The sequence below is a fragment of the Bison bison genome, unplaced genomic scaffold (genome assembly GCF_000754665.1).
Source record: "Bison bison bison isolate TAMUID 2011002044 unplaced genomic scaffold, Bison_UMD1.0 scf7180017864167, whole genome shotgun sequence".
Lineage (NCBI taxonomy): Eukaryota > Metazoa > Chordata > Mammalia > Artiodactyla > Bovidae > Bison > Bison bison.
The window spans coordinates 708146-720567 of record NW_011494739.1 but is presented as its reverse complement, the minus strand read 5'-3'; the positions used below and the strand labels follow the sequence as shown (position 1 = coordinate 720567).

At 47.0% G+C, this 12422-nt stretch overlaps 1 protein-coding gene across 7 annotated transcripts in view; it reads left to right on the top strand.

Moving 5' to 3' along the window:
- The window catches only part of KIF3B (kinesin family member 3B), a 40314-nt gene extending 32730 nt beyond the window's left edge, over positions 1–7584 (top strand). For all 7 annotated transcript variants that reach the window (XM_010841729.1, XM_010841728.1, XM_010841723.1 and 4 more), the window contains 4 exons: positions 426–539; positions 1204–1309; positions 3414–3592; positions 4155–7584. In XM_010841729.1, the coding sequence (XP_010840031.1) occupies positions 426–539; positions 1204–1309; positions 3414–3592; positions 4155–4251 (496 nt within the window). In that variant the 3' untranslated portion in view covers positions 4252–7584. The remainder of the gene's footprint in view (positions 1–425; positions 540–1203; positions 1310–3413; positions 3593–4154) is intronic.
- The last annotated feature ends 4838 nt before the right edge of the window (positions 7585–12422 follow it).

Here is a 12422-nt window from a genome sequence, read left to right as displayed (position 1 = left end):
TCCCAGGTAAGAACAGTGGAGTGGGTTGCCATTTCCTTCTCCAATGCATGAAAGTGAAAAGTGAAAGTGAAGCCGCTCAGTCGTGTTCGACTCTTAGCGACCCCATGGACTGCAGCCCACCAGGCTCCTCCGTCCATGGGATTTTCCAGGTAAAAGTACTGGAGTGGGGTGCCGTTGCCTTCTCCATTCCTACGATAGACCGGTCAGCATGCCTAGGAGTGTTTCTCTGTCTCAAGCAGGGGCCAGTGTCATTCATGACTGTACCCCAGCTCCTAGTATGATGGTAGTCCCGTTGTACCTGCTCAGTAGGTGTTGGTTGAGTGACTTGGCCCTTACCTATTACTTGCTTCATGTGGGACCAGATAGCCAGCACTCCATTCTTGTTCTTTTTCCATCTATTCGCCTGTGTATGTGTGCTCTTACAGGCATCTTATTATAGAAAACTTCATTCCTCTGGAAGAAAAAAGTAAAATTATGAATAGATCCTTCTTCGATGAAGAGGAAGATCATTGGAAATTACATCCTATAACCAGACTGGAGTAAGTCACTATTGACTTGTAATGTGGGAATGGGGTGGGCTAGAATGTTGATAAGCTGAACTTGGCCAGAGGAGAATGGTAAAATGCAGTCTGATTCCTTTAAACTTGGAACCAATTGCAGCTGTGACTTTGTGGCTGCTGTAAGTTCGTGAGGTAAACGTTTGCTGACGAGTGTGGTATTAGGAATTGGGAAACATTATCATAGTGAACTTATGGCCTTTCAGCTTCCCCAGATGTCCAGTGAAGTGTGCCAGGCCAAGGGAGGGGCAGTACATAGGTGTTATCTGTCAGTCTGACTGTGTGGAGGATTCTCAGTCTCTGTCTGGATCCTGCTAGAAAGATGAGAGAAGTCTGCCAAGGATGTGGGAGTGGGGAGTATGGACAGCTCAGCTTCATGCTTGCTATCTAAGAACTGGATGATGACTCAGAGCCCCTCCAGCTTGAAAGATGCATGATGCTCACACGTGAATCAGAAAGCAATTCAAGCAGAAAATATAAGCAGCTCCCTTCCCATTTACATGTCAGCCCTCAGTCCAGGGAGTTCCCCATTTCAGGTTCTACCTAAAGGAGGCTCAGAATTTTCTGAGTGCTAGTTCCACAGTCCCAATCCTGGGACTGTGGGACACACTCTGGCCTGGGTCTTGAGCACACAGTCCATTTCCAGGAACCAGCAGATGATGAAACGGCCAGTCTCAGCCGTGGGATACAGGAGACCGTTGAGCCAACACGCAAGAATGTCCATGATGGTTCGTCCAGACGTTCGATACAGGGTGAGAAGATTGTACTCATGTTAGAGAAACATGAGTTTAATTTATGTAAATGCTTTGATTGTACTCATGTTAGAGAAACATGAGTTAAATTTATGTAAACGCTTTGACCCGTCTGCAAAGTCACAATTTGTATCCTGACACTTTTAAGAGGGACCTGAGGACAGCTACGTTAATAACAATTATAACAAGTAATATGTATGATTAATGAATCATAAATAACAAGGTAAACGAGAATGAGATTTAGAAAATTAGGACTAGGGAAGGAGAGAGCACAAACATACTGTAGTCCGTGTGGCCAGTACATATTAATAGTGAGTTTCAGAATGGCCTTGTGGGGAGACGGGAAAGAAAGATGTCTAACGACAGGAGATGGAGGTTCGTGAAAGAACTTGCGGTCCTTCCGTTTAACAGAATACATGTGAGTCATGTAGTTATCTGAAGTGACATAGTTGATAACTAGTTAATGACCCAAGCATATTTTACAGTAAAAATACCAGACAGGCTTCTGTCTATAAGCACTGGCCATGCACCAGGCACTGTACTCGGCGCTTTGCTGCTCTGTCTGATTGAGCCCTCTCACTCACTCTGTGCGGTCAATCCTGTGGCTTAAAAGTTCAGGTAGCTGGTAAGTGGATGAGCCAGGAGATGCAGGTATTGTTCAGCTATAGAACAATTGGTCCTGAAAGCGCATATATGAATTAAAAAAGCGGGTGCAAAGTAAATCAAAATGTGGACTGGTAATTGCTGGTTAATGGAAGCACATGCATTTAAAATTTTCTTCTTTTTGCTTATCTGTATTTTTTATAACCATCCATGGGGAACCTCTACTATGTTTATTTATTTAGGCTGCACTGCAGGGCTTATGGGATCTTAGTTTCCCCGACCGGGGTTGGCACCTGGACCACAGCAGTGAAAGCACCAAGTCCTAGCCACTGAGCCACCAGGGAATTCTCTGAATTACTTTTATGATGAAAGCTTGTCACTTAAAAATTTTAAGATGTTTTTGAGTCTCCCTTGGCAGCCAGAGCAAGGCAGATTAGGACTAGTTAACTCTTCAATTACCGTTCTTCCTGGCACTGAGTTATTCTGAATAAGGAAAACAAAAGCAAAGAAGAGGTTATCAGATGTGGCTTTATGTCGTGGAAGATGAGGGATGTGTCAGAGTCCTCAGAAGCGTTTTTCTAGCAGTTTCAGAGGGTACATATCTTGCCAGTTTATTTCATGTCTTCAGCCTAAAAACATGATTTTAAAGCCAACAAGTCAAATACATGGGTTTCCAGGGGGCTTACCTTGATCCAGAGATAGAATTTCAAGCAGTGGCTTTCAGATGATTTTTAGCAATGGACCTGCTCCATTGAGAGCCATGTTGTACAGTGTCTCGATACGTAAAATTGATCAACGGAGCCACTCCATTCTCTCCCCTAACCTCCCAGCTGGTTTCCCTCACGCCCCCACCAGGGCCTTGGGGCTTGAACTCCACTGAGTGGGAGGAGCTAGAGGGGAAGATGTGGACCCATGGGTGTTCTTCCCTCGTCACCCTCGGCTTGGTGTTTAGGGGCCAGGAAAAGGCCCACCGCAGAATATCGCGTGACGGAATCTATCTACAAGGCCAGTTATGAGGCAGAGCCTGGTCTGATTTTCAAAATCTGATAAGAAGCACACATACTGCCCCCTGCACACACTACATACATGCCCCATACCTGCCTCCTGCCCTCTACAGCCAGAAAATTCATCAGAGCTGCTGTAGGTATGGAGATTATTGATGACTACGATTTTCTTTTGCATATCTTTTTGTATTTTTATACTGTCTACAATAAATAAGTTGTACTTAATTTATTATTTTCTCTTGATTATTCCCCTTAGGGTGCAATACACATTCTTTTTGTTTTTTAAAGGAAAATAGAGAAAAGCATAGAAAGTAAAATAAAAGTCATCTGAAATGGCACCAGGAAAAAAGTTATAAAAGTACATTGCTTTTTTTAAACACATCCTTGGTAGGCTTTGAGTAGCAAGCAATCCGAGGTTCTGTTCTTGGGTTTAGATTGTTTGAAGTCCTTTTGTCTGATTGGACGCGATCCTAGCTGTCTTGGCTCTGCTTCTGCAGGCAGAAAACATCATGCTGCTGGAGCTGGACATGCCCAGTCGGACCACCAGAGACTACGAGGGCCCCGCCATTGCCCCCAAGGTCCAGGCTGCATTGGATGCGGCTCTACAGGATGAGGATGAGATACAGGTGGATGCGTCATCCTTTGAAAGCACTGCACATAAGAAAACCAAGGCCAGGTGAGTGGCTTTGGGGACGTGTTTGAACAAGGACAGATGAGGGGAGAGGGTAGCAAATGTGCTTGTTTATCACAGAACTAAGTGGCAAAGCCCGAGTTAACCTCGGTCTGTCTGCATCCACAGCCCAGGCTCTGAGCCTCAATTTAAATAACCAGCCACTTAATTTGGTGCTCAATTAGAAATCCTGTCTTATTAAATTCCAGATTAGAAGTTTAAGGAAAATAACTGAGTGCAAAGCCAAAAATGGAAGGAATTTTACCTGCATACTTAGTTTTTTTGTTTTTCCTTCTTACCAATTTGGAGAAGACAGTCAAGATGTAATTTTAATGGAAGAACAATTGCTGAGAATCAGAGTCCCTCCCTGAGGTGTCATCCATCCATTGTCGGGTCATGTTGGCTATCCGAGAGGGTCACGCTGTGCCAGTCTCTAGTGGTTTTACAATTGAAAGTCCATGAGGCAAGGCCACTCTGAGACATAATGGCCATTAATGGGAAGGGAGGCTTATCTGCATCAGAGACAGCGATGGGATGTGTAATGGACATATGTGCTTGACTCTTGCAGGCCTAAAAGTGGAAGGAAGTCGGGCTCCTCCTCTTCTTCCTCAGGAACCCCCGCATCTCAGCTTTATCCACAGCCTCGGGGGCTAGTTCCAAAGTAAAGCCACTTCCCCCTCTCCCAGGTTACAAACAGCCTTGCCTTCTGGGAGAAGAGACAAGCAAAAACCTGCAGAGAGGACTTGACCCCAAACTCAGAACCATTCCCCTGGGGAAAAGCAATGGCCTCTTCGCTGATGAACCAACTTAATCTGGTTGAACATGCTGGTCGTAAGACGGCACTCAGCTCCTCTAGGACTTGTCCTTTAATTAGCATCTCAGAACTGCCTGGATAAGGTAAAGTGTGATAGCTGGGGTGGAAAGCAAGAGAGTGACCGGTGACCTTGCTTCCCTTCTCCCTTGCCACCTCCTCTCCTTTTCCTTGCTGTCCCATCCTCTCCCCTCTACTTTTCTAGCCTGTTCTTTATACTGGGCTCCCTTCTTGTTGAACAATAGGGCAAAATCAGGAGTCACATCAGCAGACCAACTCTTTGGAGCCTCAGGATAAAGTGGCAATGAGTCTGAAAAGCGAAAGTCCTAGAACTTGAGCAGGTGCTCGTTCTTATAGGTAGAAAATGAGAAATCTCATTTGGAGCTAAGCCTCTGAGGGGCACGGTCCATGCACCTCAGTAAGAAGTGGATCTGCTTTTGGGATCTGCTGAAGGAGCAGATATTTTCCAAGGAAACTGCCAACTTCTGCTCCAGAAGGATTCCATGTCAGAAGCAATAGAAATAACACTTCCTCTGCCTCCTTGGAGAGTTTAGGGAAACAGCTTCTTTAGAACCTCAAAACCATGACCATCTTGTCCAAGACGTGAATCTGTAAGTTGATGCCATGTCCATACGCCATGTCACTTTGCTCTTTATTGGTCACCATCTATTTCCATGCACATTTCTCTGAGCGAACCTGCCTGGGCCCATGTTCTGCAGTGGGCCTGTATTTTGGGCAAAGAGAGGCTGTCTCTGCCTTCTCTGATGGGACCAGAGCTGGGGGCACGAGACACAGAGAAGCACTTCTGCATCCCCTGTTTTTTTCCATCCTTGCATAGAGAGCATTGGGGTGACGAGGTAGGTGCCAAGATGGTGTCGTGAGGCTCGGTGCAGTGGCAAAGGAAGATGTGACAGCTGGAGCGGCAGAGGAGTCCTGCCTGCCTCCAGCAGAAGACTCACTGAATCCTAGAACTGGGGCTCCCCCCAGGCAGAGCCCGGGGCAGTAGCGAGGCATGGCCGTGTGATCGAATAGTTCAGAGGAGTTAGGAGTTCCCGTTTACATATACTGGTTTGGTTTGTAAGTTTTAGTTCTCTGTATTATTGAAATTCAGAATTTGGCTTTATGTTGGTCATTAGGTGGATGTTACTCATTCCCCCCCCCCCCATGAGAAACTTATAAGTGTGTGTGGGTGCGCAAGCACAGTGGTGCCTATGTTCTTTGAATGTGTCGTGTGTGTCTGTAAGAGAGAGACCAAGAACTTGCCCGACTTTAGAAATACACTAACGTGCAGTTGTTGCCTTTGTCTGTATTAAAGGCCCGCTGAATGACTAATCCAGGCTGGAAGCTCCCACGTGGGGGTCTGAGTCCATGAGCCAAGCCTGAGGGGACAGTATGTGTCCCTAGTCGGCCACACCGGCGCACCTTGCTGGCACCGTGCCTCGGGAAGGTGGCGACTCAGTGGGCCCTGAGTTATATTTTAACTCAGCTGCTCAGTTCCCAGGGCACATTTCTGGATCAGAACCTGCGGGAAAGAGGAGGTACCGAGTGCAATGTCTTAGCGTCCTGCAAATGGAGATCGGTCGTCTACCAGCTTATCTCCTGTTTAGTAACCATTCTTTCTGAACCCAGGGCCCTTTTCAGCAATTCGCGGAGCATGATGGAGGCATCTCTCTTCTTTCTCGAGATCAAACTCTGTTCTTTATTATTTACTAAGAATGTCCCTGTTTGAACAGGAACTATATGATGGGGTGGGTAGCCTAAGATGGTGACCTGCTGGTTACACCTGTCTCTTGCACTACATTTCCTTGAAGCTGAACAGAATCAGACCTGAATCTGATCTGTAGGCTGAACATTTCCATCTAGGAAGTCTGAGAATTAAAAATTGCAGATAACCCTGTAGCTGAATACGGATGTCTCAAGGTGACTGTTCTGACCATGGGTGGTTGAATGACCATGGAACTTTTCTAAGAAGGCAAAAGAAGTAAGCCAAGTTGACAGGCAGGGTCATGAAAACAGGCCTGCCTTGTACTCAGCTGTGTTCATCTGGTGGTCTGTGAAATGAAGAAGAAGAACACCTGGCTGGAGGTTGAGTCTCTGGTGCTTTTCTTCTCTCAAAATGGATCTGATAAATAGTCGAATAGAGGAGAGTGTCCTGCTGCCACCAGGAAGCTGCTGCCTTGGGCTCTGAATTGAGCCAAAGGTGTAGACCTACCAAGATGACTGAGGGACCAGGTTTTTATTGTCTGTAGTCATGCTAGAGTGTTCCAAGCCCTCTGAGCACCTTCATGTCAGCAGCAACTAATGATATCTGGCAGCAAGGCCCCAGGATCTAATAAGCTCATCTGAGAGAAGGAGTTTGAGACAAACGTGCAACCGCCCGCAGGAATGCATCTGGTTTCAGATTTCAAATCCCGTGTCTCCCAGGCCCCTGGATTCAGAACTCAAGGCCACAAATCATAGGCATGAAGCACTTTCTTAAGACTCCACCCTAACGTTGGATGGCTCCCCATCGAATGCCTGCATGCTGCTTGAATGGCACCACCCGCATCTCCACGACCACAGGCGTCAAGAGAGTTGCTCAGCTCCGGCGTGGGCCACGCTCTACTTCTCCTGTGTGACTCTTGTAAGTGCCCCTTCACTGAATGTAGAATCGTTGCCAAGTTTGTGAGAAGTGTCCATTCTTTGTCAACTTGGGATATCAGTCCAGCCTCACATTTCCCACTGGAGGTCGAGGCTTGGTGTGAACACCACCTTGGGTCATCTCAGCACCATCAGTGGACGAAAATGGGGCTGCTAATACACTCTAAAAGCCATAATCAGAATGCTCGAAGGACCTGGATAAACAGCGGGCCTGGCTACTGTCTGTCGTGCAAGGTTGTTGTCTTGCACTGTTTGGAAGTCTGCCCCCGCTCCTCCCTGCCCTCACTTCCTGAATGAAATGCTTCTGAGGTTGTTTATGAAAGGAGTGATCCTGGGGCAGGCAGGAGGCAGTGGGCTTTATGGCTCCTTGGAGTTACTGTTGATCTTGACCTTCTCTTTGGCTACCTTGAGACAAAGAATATGCCAATACTTGGGGCTCTGAGTTTTATAGTCAATATTTATTTGTATCATCTCTTTGTCTAGGAATGTAAAAGTGACTCTAAACTAAGATGTGTAATAAAAATCAGATTTATTGTACCTCCAAAAAGGTGTCCTCATAAATGACTGATGCTTCTGAGAATGACATGCTGGTGACTGACACACTGCCAATTTCTTTTAAACATTTGAATGTTTCTAGTGGAAGGAGGGTGGGAGTGGAACATGAAGACTGAGTTGGAATGTTGGCATTTAAAAAATATAGCAGCAAGGTAAAGGGACATGAAAGAGTGACAAAAGAATGCTTTTTGTGGTTTTCCATGGAAGTTCCTAAGACAGGCATGAAATTACTTTTAATTTCTGTGTTTTGTTTTTTAATGTTTCTTTACATTTATTATATACTTCAGAATATACATTTTTTAACAAAAATATTTTGTTATTTACTATCAAGAAAAAATTACTAGAAATGAGCAACTCATTGGTCTTATGGTTTCTTATGTGCTCAGGCCTGCTGGAGTGTCCCCCGCCCCAGGATGGAGGGGGGGGTCATGTACCCTGTGTGAGGAGTGGAGACTCCATAGAAGGAGCTCAGACCCTGGACTCTGAGCTCGGCTTGAATCCTGCTTGTGCCTATGCTTACTAGCTGTGCAACTATGAGGATTTTAGTTTTTCTCTCTAAACCTTGGTGTGTGTGTGTGTGGGGGGGGGGGGGGGGGCCTTGTCTGTAAAACAGGGTCATAATCACACCTGGAAGGGCCACTGTAAGGATTAGCATTGCATTTAAAGCAACAAGTACACAAGTATGTGGATGAAAGCAGACATTTTCAAATGTGGTTATTGGGAGTTCCCTGGTGGTCCAGTGGTTAGGACTCTGCACTTTCACTGCTGAGGGCCTGAGTTCAATCCCTAGTTGGGGAACTAAGATCATACAAACTGAGTGATGCCATTCCCTCGTACCCCCAAAGCCCCCACCCCACCCCCACCACCACTAAATAATAAAATTATTTGGTTATTGCTATGACAGGGCCCTGGGTTCAGAAGACATCATGAGCAATTTGTATCCTAAGAAACTAGAGGCTAGTACTGGGTATATTATGTTCAGAAACCCCTAGGCCTCTATAGAAAAGCGGCTAATCACTTAACAAATACATGTTGAGTATTTCCTCTGTGCCATGCTGTTCCAGGAACTGGATATAGAGACGTGAGCAACACAGTCCCTGCCCACACACAGCTTGTGCTTGCATGGGAGAGGGAGGTGGGGTAATGCTAACCAAACGCACCTGAACGTGTAATAACCAATCATGACAAATGTCATGAAGTGATATTATAAGAGAGTAATAGGAGCCTGATTGGATTAGGTGAGTAAAGAAGGGAAGGGCTTTCTGAAGAAATGGCATAAAGTGAGAATCCAGAGGACAAAGAGTTATTGGGACAGGAATAAAGAAAGAGATTTGTTCAAAGAGGGGACAGCACCTGTGAAAGCCTCATGTAACAGCTAGGATTTCATGGGAAGGTATCTGCAGTCCTTTTCTACCCTCACTAGGGGGAAGCATGCAAAGCTACCGTAAAAAAGATTATAGTATAGGACTTTAAAAATAAGTATACCAACAAGAAATGGAAAGAACAGAGAGGACAGTGGTTTATGTGATTAGACAAATGACCCTTAACTCTTCAGAAGATGCCCTCAAACTACATGTAATGTCCCTATAGTCCCCTTTCTTTCCCAAAAGAGTTAAAAATCATAGGTTAGCCTAGCCTACATAGTTAACTATTTTAGAATAAAATCAAAACTCATTAGCCAGAAAGCAAGGGTTCAAAGTGTGATCTGAAGAATTACGAGTGTGTTCTTGAAAGTGACAGAGCTCTAGGTGGGTCAGGGGCTAACCTATCAGGGGAGGTGCAGGGCAGGGTTGCTGGGCAACTTGGAAATTCCTGCTGACTCCCCAGGTTGTCTTCTCATCTTCTGGATTGTTTTAAGGAAAAAAAAAAACCACCAAGGAACTACTCAAACCTTGTGTGACAGAGTAAGAAGTATATAGTTGGTCTTCGTCCCCCCAAAAACTTTTACAACCCCTGAAATTTCCTTAATGATAAGAGTAACTTCCGGTATTTCTAACAAGCCCCTTTCAGTCACACCAGAGCTTAGGCTAACAAAGTGACCTATGGATAGCTTCGGGGTGGAGGTTGGTTGCCAGGGGAACCGATCATGTGATTGATTAGTGTTGGAACTTTCAGCACCCCTCCTGACCTCCGGTAGGGGAGAGGAGCTGGAGATTGAGTTAATCACCGATAGTCAATGATTCAGTCATTCCAGCCTGCCTAATGGAACCCATCCATAAAAGCACCTGAATGATGGGGGTTTGGAGCGCTTCCAGGCTGGTAAACTCATGAAGGTGCCGGAAGGACGGCGTGCCCGAAGAGGGCCAGGAGGCTCCATGCCCTCCCCTGACCTGGCACTGTGCAGTTCTTCCATTTGGATGTTCCTGAGTTGCATCAGTAAAACAGTAATGGTAGTTAAAAGTGCGTTCCTGCGTTTCTGTGAGCCATTCATTCTAGTAATTATTTAACCTGAGGAAAGGATTGTGGAAACCCTCGGCAGTTACAGCTGGTCATAGGTCCAAGTGGCAACCTGGAACATTGGACTAGCCTCTGAAGCGGGGGGCAGTCTTGTGGGACCAAGTCCTTAAATACTAGGAGTTAGTGTCAGTATTGAAAATTGATTTGCAGGACACCCTTTTGGTGTCTGGAGAATCAGAGACATTGGGTGCAGGGAAAAAAAAAAAAAATCCATGCATTTCATTGTCAGAAGTACTGTGACTAAAAACAGTTGACCTTGGAAACTGTTTTGAACTTCACGATGACAGTCTGTCTCAGGGTGCGTGATTTTGGCAGGTCCTCTTTCACTGGAGTTGCCATCGGATTGAAGTTTACCCTGAGGATCTGGTCTCCGAGGACCATGCGGTGGTCACATCTGCCAACAGGGTTGTCAGTGGCGTTTATCAAGGATGTAACCGTAGCTGTCACAGCTGCTCCTGTTTCATCCTCTGTTTCTATCAGCAGTCTGTGGTTAACCATCCCCCGGTGCTTCAGTTAGGCGAGCTGACTGGGGATGGCTTTGGGGGTGGGGAACGGGCAGAAAGAGAGGTGGCTCACCCGCATGGCTAGGGACGGTGCCACCCACAGGAACTTGTGGAATGCTCGCGAGCGCCAGGTGTGTTGCTCTGCCCTGGAGACAGAGAGGAGTAACATGTACTCCAGCCCTTCTGAGGCGGGGAGAGAGAGAAACAGGATGAGAGAAACAAGTTTCAGAACAGTGATTCAGAGTGGTTAGGACCTTCTAGAAGGCCAGTCTCCTCCCCTCATGCCGCTCTCCCAGACCTCCTCTTGGTGCTCGGTAACGCCAAGCGCTCACAGGCCATGACACCTTTGCGTGTGCTGTGCTCTGTTTCTGGTAATTTCTCCCCACTCCTGCTTGGTTCACTCATACTCATCTTTCAGATACTCATTTAATGCCATCTCTTCTAAGAAGCCTTCCCCAACCACTCATTCTGGTTTCCCCCCGTCTCAACCTGGCTGTGCAGTGTCTCTCACTGAAACGTGTTTCCTTCTAAGCCCTTTGCCCAACTTGCACTGTATTTGTTTGCCTTGGTCTCCCCCCCACTAGACTGTAAGTTCCCTGAGGGCATGTTGTGTTGTCGTCTCCAGCTTGACACTCTGATGGATCAAGTGGTAGGGTCAGTGCTGACACCCGCAGCTCAGAGTGTTTTCTGTCGGAGGAAAGGGTGGTGGGACAGGAGGGGTGGAAAGACTTCACAGAGGAGGGGTGCTCCTGCAGAAGGGGCAGGGTAGCACCCCGCTCCGAGGAGGAGGGAAGGGCGTGGCAGACAAAGACAACAACATGGACAGCACAGGGAGGGTGTGCTGGAGTGAGGGAGCAGACTGCGGGAAGGGGCCAACTCCATGGCACAGCCTGAAGACAGAGGGCCGGCCCTTGGAGGCTTTTTTGGTGGGTGTTGTCTGTGTGTGAGGGGGTGACGCCCAGTCCTACCTACACTCCAGGCGTTTTCTCCTTAAGCCAGCCTCTCCTGCTCCTGTTTCTCCCCGAGATAACAGGAAGCAGTTTCACCAAGCGCTGCTTTAAGTGTGCCTGCTGTTCACACAGGTTTTCTGGGCTCAGTCGGCAAACTCCATTCTGCAAGGAGCTTTCCCTGGCACAGCTCAGAACCCAAGGAATTTCAAGGGTTGACTGTGACTCAGTTCCCTTGGAAATGGGGCTGAGGCATTTTTCAAAGCAGTAGAATGGAAGATGGTGCCTTTGCTACGTTTAGGAACAGAAATTAAACTTCTGCCATTGGTTTTGAAATTTATCATCTTTGGCCAGTGACCAAAAGATTTACCAAATGCTGTTCAACACTCTATGCCAGATGTCAAGGGCTACATATGACTCAGGGCCCTGCCCTTCTGGAGCTCCCAGTCTGGTAGGGAATTATCATCCCACACAAATGCATACATTTCAAAGTGATCAGTGGTTCAGACACAGCACTCACGGGGTTGTAGACTTTTCAGTGCGCAGTGTGTTAAATGTGGTGATGAGTCGTCTTGCTTGATCTGGGGCAGTGAGAGGAGCCAGCACTTTGGTGTCAGATCCTTTCTCATTTTTTGAGTGTCTACTATGTGGGGGCAATTTTCTAGTCGCAGGGACCCAGGATGAAGCTCCTGCTCCCAGGGATGGCCCCGCAGGACAAGGCAGGGCAGGAGTGAGAGAGAGACGAGCAGGGGTTGGTGGCTGGCTCAGGCTGGGAGGCCAGCCAGGGCTTCTGTGCAGCATGTTTTCCATTTGAGCAGAGCCCCGAATGAAACTGGGGAACAAGCATGGGTTTCCGGCACCAGGACCAAGAGTATTCCAAGGAAGAGGAACCAAGGTGCAGAGGCCTGGAGGCTGGGGTGTGT